The 18073-nt window shown below is 41.2% G+C and overlaps 1 protein-coding gene across 1 annotated transcript in view; it reads left to right on the forward strand.

Moving 5' to 3' along the window:
* Nucleotides 1-17757, forward strand: part of MIA40 (Cox19-like CHCH family protein) — a 140721-nt gene extending 122964 nt beyond the window's left edge. The window contains exon 4 of the mRNA XM_087683793.1: nt 16704-17757. Coding sequence (XP_087539919.1) covers nt 16704-16835 — 132 coding nt within the window. The 3' untranslated portion in view covers nt 16836-17757. The remainder of the gene's footprint in view (nt 1-16703) is intronic.
* Nucleotides 17758-18073: the final 316 nt, after the last annotated feature.

Genomic DNA, 18073 nt, shown 5'->3' on the forward strand with positions numbered 1-18073 from the left:
GGGCGGTTACGAGGATGCCAAACTTAGGGAGTAGGGACGTGGGAACGTGAATGGCATTAAAAAGTTTAAAATTAATTAAAAATAATAATATTTCATTCATAATTCATGTGGAGTACTAAAGCCAAGGTCTATAATCCACAATGACAAATTAGTATTTCAATCAATTCATGTAGTGCTGTGGACAGAGCCAAGACAGGCAGGTGAGTGAGAGATAAGCAAGGTACAAGCGACGCTGGTGGGAGACAGGTGCGTGATTCGGCAGGCAGTAAATTGGGACAATCGATTGGTCACTTTGTAGGTAAGTTTTGTGCGACGTGGTGTTCCCTGTCAGGAACATGGTCACTTTGCAGGTAAGTTCTGTGCCACATGGTGTTCCCTATCACGTTCCTGAATGCTGCGTTCCCTGTCAAGAACGTGATAGGGAATGTCCCACCCAACAGGGACGTGATTTGGAACGAATTTCAGTCCAAAACGGCATTTCGGCATCCCAGGGGGACTGTTCCAACCGTTCCCTGTCACTATGGCCTATTCTTATGATAGAATGGTAGTGGGTAGGGCTGTTGATAAGGTAGCCACCTCGACAAGTGATAATGTATTGCTTCATGTCCATATTTGCCATAGTTTGTGCAAGTGCATGGCCTAGGGCTAAGGCATTTGGCGAGAAGATGGTTTCCCTGAAAATGGATACATTGCACATGAGGTTGTGTAATTCTTTGGATTGCCTCTTAGAGCTTAGCCAGTTCTAGTTTCAGGTGTGCTATTGCTTGTGGTTGGTCAATACTCTTTGTTTGTTCGCATAATGGTTAGCGCATAGTATGTTAAGTCACATTTCATTCTATGTCGGATATGAACGTTGGGTTTTGTGGCAGTTTGGCAAAATGTTTATTCCTAATTACAAGGATAACCTAAAATGTTTGTGACAAATGAACTGACAGACAAATACACCACTAAAGCTCCTATTGTCCTTGTTTGACTCTCAAAGAACCTATGGATAGGGGGTGCACAAATGTAACAAGTGTGTCAATTGAAAGCGGTCTTAGAGGATCCTTCACATTAAAAGGGGAATGGGGTCGATATAGCCCCCTTTCCTACCAACCTATCACAAGATTAGCTCTTGATCTTAACAAATACTGCTTGCTCGGTGAAGACAACCCCAACACCAAGTCTTATAAGGCCATGAATAGAGAAAACATGTAGGACTTTCTGAAGGGATGAGTGCGCAATAGAAGTGTGAGTCATGAGTGGAGCAGTAGTGTTAAGTGTGAGAGAGAGTGAATCCCAAGATGAGTGTACTAGATTTGTTACGGTACACTCATCTTGGGCGTGTTCACACCCATATAACTTTACACGGAGATGAAGGGACTTTGCACCTAACAACCTGCCACTTAAAGGCCCGAAGTGGTACTTTTAACCTACCCAACTCCCACTAATTGGATGCAATGCTCATGTTGAGTTTTTGCAAGACTCTTAGTGAGAACATTTGCAAGGTTATCCTGGGTGTTGATCTTAGTCTTTGTGACAAGACTATCTTCCAAGACCTGTTGTATAAAGTGATACTGAACATCTATGTGTTTGGTACGTGCATAGAACATAGCATTCTTAGCCAAACATATGGCACTCTGGTTGTCACAACCAAGAATTGGAGTACGTAAAGAAAGGCCAAAGTCTTTGACCAGTAGACCAAGCCAAATAGCTTCCTCAGAAGCTTCTATGGCTGAAATATATTTAGCCTCTGTAGTACTTAGTGCCACAATTTTCTGCAACCTTGAATACCAAGAGATAGCCTCATTAGCCAAAGTAAAGACATACCCATTGGTAGATTTCCTAGTATCAAGATCTCTTGCCATGTCTGAATCACAAAATCCTTGCAATTCTAGTGTACCCTTTCTATAGCATATACACTTCTCTTGTGTACCTTTTTAAGTATCTGAAAAGACATTTCATTGCTTTCCAATGTGGCTTGCCAGGGTTACACATGAATTTGCTAACAACTCCCATTGTATGAGCAATATCAGGGCGAGTTGCAACCATAGTATACATCAAAGATCCACAAGTTGATGTATAAGGTATGCCCTTCATAGCACTACTAGCAGCATCATCTTGCGGGCAATTAGCTTTGCTAAGCTTTGTATGTGGCTGTACAGGCACACCAAGAAGCTTAGCATCAAGCATATTAAACCTGCCAAGTACTTTAGCAACAACTCCCACTGCGTGAGCAATATCAGGGGGAGTTGCAACCATAGCATACATCAAAGATCCACAAGTTGATGTATAAGGTATGCCCTTCACAGCACTACCAGCATCATCATCTTGTGGGCAATTAGCTTTGCTAAGCTTTGTATGTGACTGTAAAGGCACACCAAGAAGCTTAGCATCAACCATATTAAACCTGCCAAGTACTTTAGTAATGTACTTGTCTTGTGAGAGAAACAACAATTGCTGCCCTCTATCGCTTTTAATGCGCATGCCCAAAATGTGTTCAACTGCCCCCAAATCTTTCATAGAGAAGGTTGAACTTAGCTACCTTTTAAGAGCATTCAAAGTACTCTCATGCTTTCTTGCAACCAGCATGTCATCCACATATAAGACCAGCACAATAAGACTTCCTGTTGGGAATAAAGGGCCATCGTGCCTTTTATATGTGCACGGGTGTGAACACACCCTTAGCACATTGTACTTTCATACATATATCTATCTAAAACCTAAAGTGGTACACTCGTCATTGTACCGAAAAAACGTGTTCACTCTCTACTCTGCTCACTCGCCCTCTCTCTGCCTCCCTCATTGAGCGCAAGGTCTGTCTACCTCTATCTCCGTGCCTAATCAATTCCTTCAAACTGGTATCAGAGCCATCAGGTTCTGCACACTTCTTGAGACATCAAGCATGAGCTGCGGTTGAGGTGTTTGTACCTCTCGAAGTTCGAGCAGGATAAGCGAGCAGGTCGTGAGGTGACTGACGGGAGGTGTAGACTGAATCACACAGCATTCTGTCACACGCAATAGGTCTTAACCTACAGAAGACTCCAGCATGGAGAGTGTATACTTGGCCCCCAGCGTGGAGTGGCGGGAACTATAGCCGTGTGGCCCCCAACGTGGAGTGACGGGCGACAACCAGTCGAGCAGGTCTACAGTATCGCAGTGTGGCAGACTGACGACCAGCAGTTGTGACCAGGCCAGCACAACCATCAACGCGTGATGCAGCCGGTGCTTGACGAGGTTGCAGTTGACGGGACTGGAGGCGTGTTGCACGGCGACCACACGAACGGGGGGGGGGCTGCAAGTGACTAACATCACGCAGCCGCACAGACCACGGGCAGTCAACGCCTTTTTTTAAAATAATTGAAATTAGAAAAATTCAGTCTGATTTACTTCCCGTTACCAGGTGTTCACGCGCACAAGCATGGAAGGCAAATCTTTGTCCTGAAATTTGGGGGTTTTTCTCAAATTGGTGCCTGACACACATTGCAGTGTTCTCTAGACTAGAAATTGCAGACATTGAATGCGCATGCTTGAGAAAGTTTTTTGGGGATTCTCAAATGCAAGTGACATTTTTTCTTAGATGGGTCAATTTCACTGAAATCTGTGCAATCTTGGCCAGAAATTTGGGGCTTTTCCTAGATTTGGGAAATTTGATGCAGGACAAGCAAATGTCTCAGAAATTGCAGGAATTTGTGACATTTTGTCCCCGACATTTGGGGCTTTTGATGTACATGTGCAATTTGGGCTGAAATTAACTCAATTTCTCGACATTGAGGCACATTGGACCCTGCGCAATTTGGGGCTTTTGCGATTTGGGAAAAATTTGTGCAGCATTTGGTCATTTTATGTACATGCAGGTTGAATTCCGCGCAATTTGGACATCAACACTTGGTGAAATTTGGGGGTTTCGCTAAAATTGCTTTATTTTGGCAAAATTGGACAGTCCTATGCATGACAGAGGAAATGCAGATGTGTGTTTGACACTTTTGAGCACAAAATTTTGGGGCTTTTGATCATTCGTGTCAAATTTTATGCCCGTGGGTACACGTACAAAAGATATTGCAGCTGAAATTTTGGGATTTCTCATATAATGTGATACACATGCCCTTTGGAACAGCTGTAATCAGTTGGATAATGCTGTAGCACTTGGTTTGGTGCTTGTGAAAACTGAATTACAGATCTGAAATCTGTACTTCTGCGTGGTCATTTATTTCTGATTGGTACTTCTTTGTACCTTGGTCACTTGGGTGACAATTTGGACATGCATTTACTGGTTTTTTGGTCACTTTTGAGCTGAAAACCATGGCTGGCAGCAATGACAGCAGTAATTTAATGCATATAAGGAAGCTTGAAGGCGCACATAATTTTGTAGTGTGGTAAAAATAGTGCTACAATATCCTGTTACAAAACAAGCAGGCAAAGCCGATCAAAACTAAAGGGGCAAAACCTATGGACATGGATAAGGACGATTGGGATGAGTTGAATGAGCTTGCATGCTCAACCATAGAGCTATCGATTTCTAATGCCTTGCTCTTCAACATTGAAGGTTTGGATTCTGCATATGCTATATAGACTAGATTGGAAGAACTGTATGCGCAGAAGAGCATTGCAAGTAAAGTGTATTGGCTGAAAAAGCTTATGGATTTGCCTATGAAAGAAGGTACAACAATGTCTACTGACCTGAGTAAGTTTAACTCCATTTTCAGCCAGCTGGTTGCCTTGAAGTTCATGATTGATGAGGAATTTAAGGCTACTTTCTTGCTTTGCACTATATTAGAGAGAGTTGGGATACATTCAGGACTGATGTGAGCAATTCTAATGTGATCCTATTGTATGTTGATGTAGAGAGTGCTCTACTTATGGAAGAGATGAATTGGCAGAACAATGTATCCAGGAAGTCTTCCAGTGCTTTGCATACTAGGGACAGATCACAGCAAAAGGGCAAATATGATGGCAAGGGACGCAGTAAATCATGTAGCAAAGATGTTGAATGCCATCATTGTGGCAAGAAGGGTCACTTTAAACGTGACTGCTACAAATGGAAGAAAGAGAAAGGAAAAGGCAAGAAGACAGATGATTGCAAGGAAGAGGAGAAGGTTAGACAGCCTAAGAAGAGCAGTGCAAAAACTGAAGAGGTGAATGTAGTCACTCGTGACAATGACAGTGGGAGTGATGTACTCTTTGTCTCTTCATATTTTGGTGCACATGCTCTACTTGCAGATACAGATGATGACATGCATACCTAGGTTATGGATTTAGGCGCTTCCTTTCATGTCACTTCTCATCGTGAGTGGTTTTCCGCATGTACAGGGGGTCGATATAGTGTTGTTCATCTTGGGGACAACTATGCTTGTGAGATTGCAGGTATTGGCAGTATATAGTTACAGTTTTAGCACGGCTCTGTCTTTGCACTTCAGCATGTACGGCATGTATCTCAGCTCAAGAAGAGCTTGATCAGCACAGGGCAGCTAGATGATGATGGTTTTCACACCATCTTTGGTGATGGAAAATGGAAGATCTGTAAGGAATCTAGGGTTATTGCTAGAGGTTGCAAGAGTGATATGTTGTATCCACTTCATGTATCTAGTGTGTGTGACCTTGTTGTTGCCGTGACTGAGCAGTCAAGTGTTTCTTTGTGGCATAGCCGGTGGATACATGAGTCAAACATGAATGAAAGTGCTTTCTCGTTTGGGTTACTTGCCTTGTCTTCCTTATGCTAATTTTGAGCATTGTGATCATTGTATTTATGGCAAACATGCACAAACTTCTCACAAAAAAGTGTCTTTCTTTGAAATCTTCTCCTCTAGAGTTAGTATATTCAGATGCATGTCAAATTCCAGGATTTTCTTTAGGGAAAAAGAAATATTTTGTCACCTTTGTCGATGGTGCTACATGGAAAGTATGGGTTTATCCTATTCGTAGCAAGGATGAAGTGCTTGACAAGTTTAAAAAATTCTTGGCATTGGTTGAAAATGAGACAGATAAGACACTTAAGTGTCTTTGCTCTGACAATGGTGGGGAATATGTGTCCAAAGCCTTTCAGGCATTTTGTGACAGCAAAGGGATAAAGAGGGAGCTCACTGCCCCTCATAATCCATCCCAAAATGGAGTTGCAGAGCATATGAATCGGACCATGCAAAAAAAGGTCCGTACGATGCTGTCTCATGCTGCATTACCCCAGCTTTTTGGGCAGAGGTTGTTATAACAGCCATTCACTTGATTAATCGGTCACCAAACAGGTATTTTGGGGGGGAGGGGGAGTTCCCTAAGAAGCGTAGTCAGGCAAGCCACCTTCATATCCTTATCTGAAAGTGTTTGGCTACGAGTCTTTTGTGCACATTCGTAAAGAAAAACACAGCAAACTTGAGCCAAAGTCCTGTAAATGCATTTTCCTAGGATATGGTGACGAGGGTGAAATGGGGTATATATTGTGGAATCCCGAGGAAAGGAAAATAGTACGTAGCAATGATGTTATCTTCCGAGAAGATCGCATGCACAAGCAACCCGAAAAGACTGAGGAGGTCCGTAGGGTTGTATTCCGGGAAGAAATACCTTTAGGACAACAAAATGTGCCCGTTGTACAGCAGCAAATACCTGCTGTAAATGAACTTGTAAATGCAGCAAATGATGCTGGAAATGATCAGCCAGCTATTGCCCATGAAAATGAGCCATTACATGTGTAGGAACAGCCAGGACAGCAAGCTGTTAATGCTAATTTGCAGGCTGAAATGCCAGGACAGCATGCTGAAAATGGAAATTTGCAGGAACAGCCAGCAAACAATGACCATTGGGTTAGGAGATCGTCTAGGGCTACTAGACAACATGATAGATTTGTTCCTGGTGCAATTAATGTGGCTGAGTATGTCATACTGACGTCTTGCTTCAAGGAAGCAATGGATAGACAGGACAGCAAGAAATGGTATAAAGCCATGCTGTCAGAGATGGAATCTCTTGAAAAAAATGGCACTTGGGACTTGGTGCAGTTGCATAAAGGGCAGAAAACCCTTCCATGCAAATGGGCTTGGTTGCAGTTGAGGATATGGAGCTCATACAGACGGATGTAAAGACTGCGTTTTTACATGGTGATTTGCATGAAGACATATATGCAGTAGCCTGAAGGGTTTGTTGAACAAGGGAAAGAAAACATGGTATGTAAACTCAAAAGGAGTTTGTATAGGCTGAAACAAGCACCAACAGAATGGTATCATAAGTTTGATACATTCATGCAATCCCAAGGCTTTCATAGAAGTCAAGTGGATCAGTACTTGTACACCAAGAAGGCAGCAGATGGCAGTTTGATTATCTTGGTTTTGTCTGTTGATGACATGGTGATTGCTGGCAGGGATACTCATGCCTTGGATTCATTGAAGCAAAGTCTTCATGGCAGCTTTGACATGAAGGATCTGGGTGATGCAAATCACATTCTTGGCATGCGAATACTCAGAGATAGATCTAAAGGCTTACTCTATCTATCTCAGCAGGAGTATATCTTCAAGTTTTGCAGCGTTTCAATATGGAGGGGGGGAAAACAATTGGGGTTCCATTGCCTCCATATGTGAAACTCAGTACAGAGGATAACCCTACATGTGATGATGAGAAGGATGAAATGGCCAAGATACCATATGCTTCAGATTGGGGTTCCATTGCCTCCATATGTGAAACTCAGTGCAGAGGACAGCCCTACATTTGATGATAAGAAGGCTGAGATGGCCAAGATACCATATGCTTCAGCTGTTGGCAGTTTGATGTATGCTATGGTGCTACACGTTCTGACATTGCTTTTGTAGTGGGAGTGGTTAGCAGATACATAGCAACCCCTGGCAAGAAGTATTGGGATGCAGTGAAAGGTATTATGAGATATCTCAAAGGCACAAAGGAGTTGTGCATCTGCTTTGGAAAGCATAAGGCATCTGTTGGCTTTATGGATGCAGACTATGCTGGTCATGCGGACTGCAAGAAGTCCACTTCTCGGTATGTGTTTACTTTTACAGGAGGAGCGGTCTCTTGGATCTCCAGGCTACAAAAGTGTGTTGCATTCTCTACTACAGAGGCAGAGTATGTAGCTGCCACTGAGGCATGCAAGGAGGCTTTATGGCTTTCACATCTGGTGGGAGAGCTTGGCATCACAGAGTTACGTGTTCTCCATTGTGATAGTCAGAGTGCTATCATTCTAGCACGGAATCCTGTCTTTCATGCAAAGACAAAGCACATACAGGTGAAGTATCACTTCATCAGAGATGTACTTGACAGCAAGAGCGTTGAGCTTGTCAAAGTGCATACAGATGATAATCCTGCAGACCTTCTCCTGAAGGGTCTTCCAGCAAAGCGGTTTGCTCATTGCTGACATATGATGGGAGTTGGATAGATATATTTATTTCAGCTTTGTATATACTTAGACTTAGCTGATTCTTTTCTCCTCTTAAGGCACGTTGCCTTTAGGTGGGAGATTGTTGGGAATAAAGGGCCATCGTGCCTTTTATATGTGCACGGGTGTGAACACACCCTTAGCACATTGTACTTTCATACATATATCTATCTAAAACCTAAAGTGGTACACTCGTTTTGTACCGAAAAACGTGTTCACTCTCTACTCTGCTCACTCGCGCTCTCTCTGTTTCCCTCACTGAGCGTAAGGTCTGTCTACCTCTATGTCCTTGCCTAATTCATTCCTTCACTTCCATCATAAGCCTTTTTAGTGTATAAGCAGTGATATGGATAACTACATTTAAATTCATGGTTGAGCATGAAGGTATCAAACTTTTTGTACCATTGTCTAGGGGCTTGTTTCAGCCCATATAAAGTGCATTTTAACTTGCAAACTAAATGCTCTTTCCTTGGCATGGCAAAGCCTTCTGGCTGTTTCATATAGAGCTCTTCATCTAGATCACCATGAAGAAAAGCAATCTTCACATTCATCTGATCCAACTCTAAATCCAAGCATATGGTGAGAGCAAACAAAACATGGAGTGTAGTCATCTTCACTAGTAGTGAAAAACCTTGTGGAAGTCCATACCTTCCTTTTGTGTATAGCCCTTAGCAGCTAACCATACCTTGTACTTGGGCTTCCCATCAATACATTTCACTTTGTAAACCTGTTTATTAGGGATAGCTTTCCTATCCTTAGGCAAAGGTACAAGCTCCCAAGTGTCATTTGCATATAGAGACTTTATCTCTTCTTGCATAGCAAGCTTCTACTTTCTCTTGTTTTCACATGATTGTGCCTCTCTAAATGTCAAGCTCCCACTTTCTCTTGTTTTCACATGACTGTGCCTCTCTTCCTGCTATAACCTCTTTTCAGCATGTTCTTCTTGCTATTCTATTCCATCTGTGCATCTATTTGCTATCCATTATCTTTTGGCTGTAGCACAATGGGTTGCTGCTCATTTTCAGCATCAAAAGGTACAAAATCTTCAGCTAATGACTATTGAATGGATGGCTGTTCATACTGAAATTCAACCTTTTTTGGGTCAAGGTCACCTTGTATAGCATGTTTCAACAACTTTGCCCCATTAAATACTACGTCTCAGTTGCGTACAATCTTCCTGCCCTAAGGAAGCCAAACTCTATAACCCATCTTCCCCTTGTCTTTATATCCCATTAAGATGCCCTCAATGGATTTCGTATCTAGTTTGGTCCTTTGATCTACAGATACATGTGCAAAGGCATCACAACCAAAGACACACAAATGGTCATATGAAGCAAGTTTGCCGGACCAAACCTCTTTAGGAATGCCATTTTTCAATGCACGATTTGGAGAGCGATTCCATACATGAATTGTAGTTTTAAGAGCCTCTCTCTAGAAGAGTTGTGGGAGGTTAGCTATGGATAGCATGCATCAGACTCTCACAAAGTGTGTGATTATATCTTTGAGCCATGCCATTTGATGCAAGATTGTAAGAAGCTGTCAACTCCCTTTTAATGCCATGCATCTCACAAAACTTTTTGAACTCATTAGAAGCATACTCACCTCCATTATCCATTCTTATAGCTTTTAACTTAAACCCTCTCTATGTGGTAATAAAAGCATGGAACCTTTTAAAGGTATCCATCACTTCCTTTTTGCGCTTTAACACATACATCCATGACATTCTATTGAAATCATTAATAAAAGTGACAAAGTAATGTGCACCCCATATGAAATAACAAACATAGTGCACACATTAGAATGTACTAAATCAAGAGCATTGGACTTCTTAATGACACCTGAGTAATAAGGAGACTTCACATGTTTTCCATATATGCAATCACTACAAAATTTGAGACCAAAGCCTTTTATATCAAATCTTCTTGAAGAAGCGAGAATCTGAAGATCCTTTTGGCTCATATGGCCAAGTCTTTTGTGCCAAAGTTCCATCTATGAATGAACTTCAGCCACATCCAAGAACTTGCTGGGTAATTCTTTACAATGCAAATAGTACAAAGTCCCCTTTTTGTTGCCTTTAACAATCAGCATAGAGCCCTTCTGGACCTTCTAAGATCCACCACCAAAGGTAGTAAAATACCCTCTTGCATCAAGTTGCCTAACTGATAGTAGACTTTCTTTATGCCAGGTACATATCTGATATCTTGTAGAATCAGCTCTTGGCCATTTTCAAGGACCAAGTAAATGGTACCTACACCCTCTATCTCATATGCATAGTTGTTACCCAAGTAAGCCTTCCCTAGGCAACCTGTAATGTATTCAGACAATGACTCCAGAGAGGGAGTAACATGAAAAGAGGCACCACTGTCCACTATCCAAGATTGGGACAGCCCATCATGGGCTGAAAGTAAGGGCAACAAGTATCTCTCTGGTGTTAGAGAGCTCTTCAATGAGACCACACTAGATACAACATTTGCCTTTGCAACTTCTTTTGAGGGAGAGCTGTCAATCATCTTTCTCGTCATTCTTCTTTTTCTTTTCCTTCTGTTTCTTTCTTTCTTGCTTTTTCTTGTTGTATTGACACTCGGGCTTTTTATGCCCTTCATGTCCACACTAATAGCAAGTAACATCCTGTTGCTTTCCCTTGCTTTTTCTTCTACTTTCACCTTTATTTGCTGCTTTGCTCCTCTTCTCTAACCTATCTCTAAGATGATAGGTTGAGCTGTTGCTTTCTCCATTGGACTTTCTTGTGATCTCCTCATTGAGGATAGAGCCTCTAACACGATCAAAGGTTAAAGCATTGTTGTTGCTAAGTGAAAGAACCAAAGCCTCCCAGCTATTAGGTAAAGTCATCAGCAAGAAAATAGCTTTTAGTTTATCACTGAAAGGGTGTAAACCAAAGTCTTGCAACCGACTCAAAATCCCTGTGAAAACATTGAAATGCTTAGACACTAGCTTAGACGCATTCAACTCCATGTTCACAACCTTGCGCATGAGATGCACTTGATTTATTGGAGTTGTATTTTCATAAGTATCCATTAACTTTTTCCATCCAGCATAAGTTGTATCAAGACGCTTAATGTATGTAAGTACATCATCAGATACAACCATTTTAATATATGCAATGGCCTTCTTGTTGAGTCTAGCCCAATCCTCATGTGCCATAGCTGCAAGCTTAGTTTCCAAGAGAGCATCATCATAGTCTTTGAGAAACATCCTCATGTGCCATAGCTGTAGGCTTAGTTTCCAAGAGAGTATAATCACAATCTTGAGAAACAAAATGCCTTGCATCCTGTCTTTCCATAGATCAAAGCCATTGCCATCAAACCTCTTGATTTCAAGGAGAGATTTATGTCACTGCTGCTAGAAGCATTAACGGCCATTTTTCAACAAAGTGTGAAGTACCAATGTTGTAATTTATGACAGCAAATAACATGATGAATACTCAGCTAATGTCAGCCCAAAAATTTCAAGAAATAAGACCAAGTTTTACTATCATTGTATTACAGATAGTGCCCAAATACAAGTACAGCAGTAGACGGAATGATTTTGAGCAATATAACTGAAATTTCAGCATACATGACATGCACACATCATTGCCAGGTGACTCCCACTTCAACAATGTCACCAAAAATACATCTACAGCAATCCCAGATCTGCAAATGAACTCTAATACTGCTCTACCATGAATATTCAGCAATATATCGACTCAATAGGAGCTATTTGGCATGTAGACTGCATACATATTTGTTCAAATCAACTTTTGATACACAAAAATACCCAAGAATTTTCTACAATTTCGCCAAAATTTCACAAGTGGGAGATAAAAGACTCAAATTTCACAGCTTTCATCACCAAGATTGCTTCAGGATTGTCCCCAAAATGCATTACACACATCAATTTTGACAAAATCCACAAATTTTTGCAAAAGCCCCAAAATTTCACTGACCAATCTGCCCCAATTGCATTAACACGTGTTCTTGAGAGCATAAAATGAGAAAATTTAGCAAAATTTCGCAAGATTTTGCAAAAGCCCCAATTTCTTAGGTTCAAATGTGCAACAATGTCAGAGAATTTAGCTCAGCTAAGCAAAATTTCACTGATACATAAAAAGCCCCAAAGTTTTCTGAGCCAATGTGTGCTATTTTTGCAATTTCCGGGTCAAATGTCATTGTTATGGATGAACAACATCAAATCTGGGAAAAGCCCCAAATTTTAGCTATGAAGTTTCTTTAAAAAATTTAGTAGTGCTTCCACGCACTGGAACGGGGACCTGTGTAAGTCTGCAAAGTCACACAAAAAAGAAAAACGAGCTGTCGCTTGACTGTCGGGCACTGTTGCAAACTGCTGCCGGGATCTCGATTGTTGGGTGTTGTCACGAGCTACTGCCTGGGTCCTGTTGACTGTCAGGCGTCAAACGAGCTGTCGCTAGGTCTTTTTGGTCCAGATTGACTGCCACCAGCTGGCATGAGTTGCCGCCTGGTCCACACTGACCTAGGAACAATCGCCTGTAACCTGCGAATTGTCACCTGCAACATGGGAATAGTCGCTTGCACAATTTAGGGTTTCTGACCTATCGCCTGTCTGTCCAGCACACAGACATGCCTGAAGTGAGTTTCTTGTGATGTGATCTAGAGTCATTAGACAGTTGGGTTTACAGTTTGTGCAAGCTGCTGCGCTGTGCAGCCTCCTTGAGAGCATCTTTTCGCTTGTTTTTTGCAGTCCATGCCAAGTCTACATCAGCTGTCGCCCAGGCTTCTAGTGCTATCGGTGATCAATAGACTTTATCCTCAGGTTGTTATATTGCTGTGTTTACAAGTACCAACCCGAGAGATTGTTGTGTTTTGGTTTCTAGCCTGTTGCCCTTCAATTGTTAGCTTCATCTCCTGACTAGTGTTTATAGTACTTGGGATTTGTCTTTGGTTGATGTCACTCTCCAACTACTCTCTTAGCGTGCTCCCACAAGAGTCATCAAGTGTTGGACAACTTTGCCTTTTGAGCATATTGTACACTCTTTCATTCATTCACTTCAAAATTCTCTCTCTTCTTGTTTTCCATTTTTGCATTTGGGTTTGAGTTATTTGTGTTTTAGTCCTAGTTATACACTCAATTTTTTCTTTTGCAAACCCTAGCATATCACCACAGAATGTACCTTCTTTTTGACGCTGGAGCCAATCTCCTTACAAAGGCATATGTCTCGAAGCACCTTTGTTGATGATCCAAGGCCTCTCTATTGATGAGATGGCCGAAGTAGACTCCTCTAATTGATGGATGTGAAGTAACATTGACTCTGTCATAATATGGGATATAGAGGTAGATGTAGAGGGAGACTTTGTTGTCATGCCTTCTTTTGCTCATGGACAAAGGCAAGGATATTTCTTTAAGAACCTCTTCTTGGATGTGAGGTCTTCCCACAGTTTGGACACTCGGGATATCCTTTGTGATTACGCTTTGTGTTTGTATCAAAGTCAAAGGATGGCTTTGTGAATATTCATCTTCTTGTGATGCGCATCTTACTCTAGCACTTTAGGGACTAGCTCCCCCCAAGTGATAGTGTCCTATGTATAAGAGGTGAGAAGATGCATATAGAAGGCATCCAACTTCAATGATGGGAGATGTAATAGGAGCATCACAACAAGGTCTTTGGAAGTCAAAATCTTCCCTAGGGATGTATTGCATGATCATCATTATCTTTGTAAAAGGGCGCTTGGAAAAATGAACAATTTTGTGACAAGGGTTGCCGTCCAAATGGCACCTTGCTGCATGTGCATTCTCATCATGTAGCATTCCTCTATGTATCTCATTGTGCAAAGCACCCATGAGTGGATCTTGAGCTGCCTTCACTTATAGTTCTTTTACCACCATCTCTCTGAACCTTTTCCCTACTTTCTTACTTCATCACTAATACCTCGGATAGGTGGTTGGGATAGTCTTTTGTTTTGTGATGTTAGACTTGACCACCTCTATATTTCCCCCAAGGGCCACAATTACTTATGGAAGAAAAGGGAGAAGTTCAAAGTGGTTTAACATCACCTTTGCAGGTCTTGGTAAGCCACTGGGGAGTTGAGGAGAACCTTTTTCTAATGCCTTGGGCTCTTTGGGTGGCCCTTTGGGCTCCTGAGGTAAGGTGACCATCACTTTTGTAGTCTTGGTAGGTTCTTGGGCAGCCGATGTGCACTCTTTGACTGATGACCTGGTTGCTTTGGAGCAGGACGTATTGAAGTAAAAACATGGGGTGAGCTATGTTGCAATTCCTTCCTTGTTTGAGTTTTGGGTCTAAAAGGGGGTGTTAAGCTTAAAAAGATGAATTACATGTTGAATCTTCATTAGTTCTTTGAAACAGCTCCAAAACTCACTTATTACCAAAGTTTTTGTGTTCCATAAGCCAAAACCCTAAATTTAGGAGGATCCACATCTATAGATAGGAGGCTATCCACCCACTCTGTCCATCTCTTCTTTTGTAGGTTCACCATCAGTTCATTGCTGCCACACCATCATTAGTCCAAGGCACCCTGTTTTAGGCTGCCCTCTACTCTGGCTGCTGCCCTAGCATTAGTCGACCTCTTCTTCAGCTAGCGCCTTCACTGCTGCTCCTCCAGGTTGCTGTAGCGGGCCTCTGTGCTGTCTAGCGCACCAGATGACAGTTTCCAGCCTTGGTTTGGCTGCTGTGCAAGCCACCCATCATCTGACTACCCTCTGTCAACTGTCACCTAGCTGCATACTATTGTGTGTGAATTGTGATTGGCTGTGTACTTATTCAGGCGGTACATTACTATGTTTACCAGTTCCAGCCCTCCAGACTGCTGCTTGCTGCCTGTCCATCTTTAGCATCATCTCAGCTCTGGCTGGTGGTTACAGCCCTCAAGGTCCTGTCTATGGTGGATGTCACTCTTCCACTACTCCCTCAACTTGCATCCATGAAAGTCATTGTCTGTTGGGAAGCTTTGCCTTGCGCATCTTGTACACATTCATTTACAGCATTCATTCATTCAGTTCAAAAGCTATCTTTCTTTTTTGTTTGTATTTTTTCATTTTGCATTTTCTTCTGAGTTATTGTGTTGTAGTCGTATTCATGCATTCTATGTTTCTCTGCTCAAAGCCTAGCATATCTTCACAAATCATTTAAACATTTACATGGCAGTATTTGGTTGGTTGTATGGTAAATAATAACACATTTTAACCTTTTGGGTTGTCTTTTGTGGGTTTTTTATTGGATTTTCAAATTGCACTACATTTAATAGAATCATAACGATTGCTCTTACATGTAAGGCTGTACCATTGAATGCTCTTACAACTAGTCTTAGTTTGTCTTCTTATGCACCTATGGAATGTCTTTTGGATTAATTTTCTACATTTACTTTTGGGTATTTTCCTTTGATTTTCTAGTTGTCATAATTTGTGTAATAGAATGATAATGATTACTCTTACATGCAAGGCTTACCTGACTTGTAGAACTGCACATAAGGCTCACCCGTGAATGTTCTTACATGTAGAGGTGATAATTTATCTTCATGTTCTCCTCTTTGTTCTCATTTTTCACACAATGCTTTTCACTTTGTTCAAATTTTACTTTTTACTCCTTGTTTTTAAAAGGGTCATAATTCTTATTCATATAATATTCTCTATTCTTTATTTCTCTCTATTTGTAGACCATAGCTAATTCTTGGCTCTTGTTTTCCATCTTGCATTTGTTTTGAATATTTGCAAGGAACTACCTAGTATCTTGTATTGAGAGTCTCGATTATTTAAGATTTATGTGACAGGTATTGTGTTTCTCTGTTTGAGTTGATATCCTGGGACAGACTGACGAATTTTAGATAAGTTCAAGATAAAACGATTCACTCATAAAACCCAACACATTTGTTATAAGCAACTCTTGAGGAGTGTTAGATACAAATCAGGTAGACATAACAATGTGCGGACTGTTTCCAGAGGCTTCCTGTTTTAAAGCACAAAAGAAATTTTGAAATCTCTACAAGATAGCAGTACTAAGAATAGCATAGATTTTGGAAAGACAAGTGCAAAATGGTACAATACTCACAAGGTGAGCAAGCAAAAGTGAAGCTCAGTTATGTGCCTTGGTTTTCGCTGCATCAAGTTACCTGCAGCTATAATTTGCATGTGGTTGTTCCAGTGGAAGTAACACATTCGAAATGGTTTTAATGAAAGAAAACTCTTTGGTTCAGTCCCTTTCTTGGCAATTCCACATTTTTGCATTCATAGATAAGAAGTAAATCTGTCATTATGTACAGTCCCTTTGTTGGCAATTCCACATTTTTGCATTTATAGATAAGAAGTAAATCTGTCACTCTGTATAATTGATTATTGAGGCTGTTAGCTACAAAGTTATAGATGTTTGCAGGGCTCAGATTGTGTCAAGCCCTTTCTAGCAATGCAAGCTTGCATGCTCGAGAATCCTGATGCATTTTCAAGGTATGTGAATTTGGAACCAGAAGAGAATCAAGAAGCTGAGGAGCATTCATCATCACATTGAACAAGTAGGGATTTTGAGGATTCTTCTCTGCATGGTTGCATCCACCTATTTGCCCTCAAACATGGTGTTTGTGTTGCTTTTGACTATCTCATTGCCATGGCTGTGGCACACAGCATGGGATGTCTCTATGCAAACAGGAATTAAAAATATATTCTGCTATAACAGAAAGCTCTCAGTGCTACACAGTTTAAAATACTTGTAAGCAACAGCATTGCATCTTTTTTTCAGATTTTGTAATCTCACATGTATGCAGGGAGGACAGTCCTGCCTGGATATCTAATCAGGGTCTTTGGGGAAATATGTAAACCATGTGATGCTTCAGGGCAGCATTTTTTAATTTTCCTGCCTGCATAGTACTATTGATAGAAAACTCTGGATAGCCCCTACATGGCAGACTAGCCTTTCTTATTGTTCATTTGAAATAGGGAATCAAAGTATAAGAACTGTATTTTCTTGTGAGATTGCAATTGTGCATAACAAGATTCTCATGTCTCCCTAATGATATGACTCCACTCTTTGGAAGCAAGCTTGAGCTTATTGTGTCGTCAAGTGCTAGATAATTTCAAAATCTACGAGGGTTGTGTCATTACTTTACTACATAACCTCAAAAGCCATGAGGTTTGTGTTATGCTTAAAGTCCATATGGCATCATCCTTAAGAGGTGTCCAAAAAGTTGGCAAAATCTCCAGCTTTAACATTTGTAAGAAGGAGAGAATCCATTTTTATGGGCCTTCTACATCCTCTAGCTTGTGAGAGCTGAAAGTGCTCATGGTTGATGTCTAGTTGAACAAAGGCTAAATCTTGCATGTGAAGGCTGGCTGTTTCTCTATTCCCAGTTCTGGGTCTGTATTTGCTTATCGTTGGAGTTAACTTCACCTTGGTATAGAACTCTCTATTCATGGAATCAATCAAATTTTCCGTATCTTCTCAAAGGAAAAATTTCACATCTCGATCTACATCTGTGTAGGGGACTTTGGGACTTCAGTTTGTATGAGATTCAAGTGTTATGGTTATTGGATGTGAGCATTTGCACTGGATGGGTGGGCATTGGGTATTGCAAGGCATTTTGCAATCAATTTTGTGAAGTGTAGAAAACCAGTAATGTGATGGATGTACAGGATGTTGATAATTGATAATGCTCTACAAAAGTACTAGGATCACATAACATAAGGTGTCTTATATTAGATTAAGCTTGGTATAAGAGGCTTGTGAACAAAGATCTTGCCTATGGAGTGGGA

This window comes from Lygodium microphyllum, chromosome 8 (assembly GCF_053477565.2).
Source record: "Lygodium microphyllum isolate KBCC chromosome 8, Lygodium_microphyllum_v1.1.10, whole genome shotgun sequence".
NCBI lineage: Eukaryota > Viridiplantae > Streptophyta > Polypodiopsida > Schizaeales > Lygodiaceae > Lygodium > Lygodium microphyllum.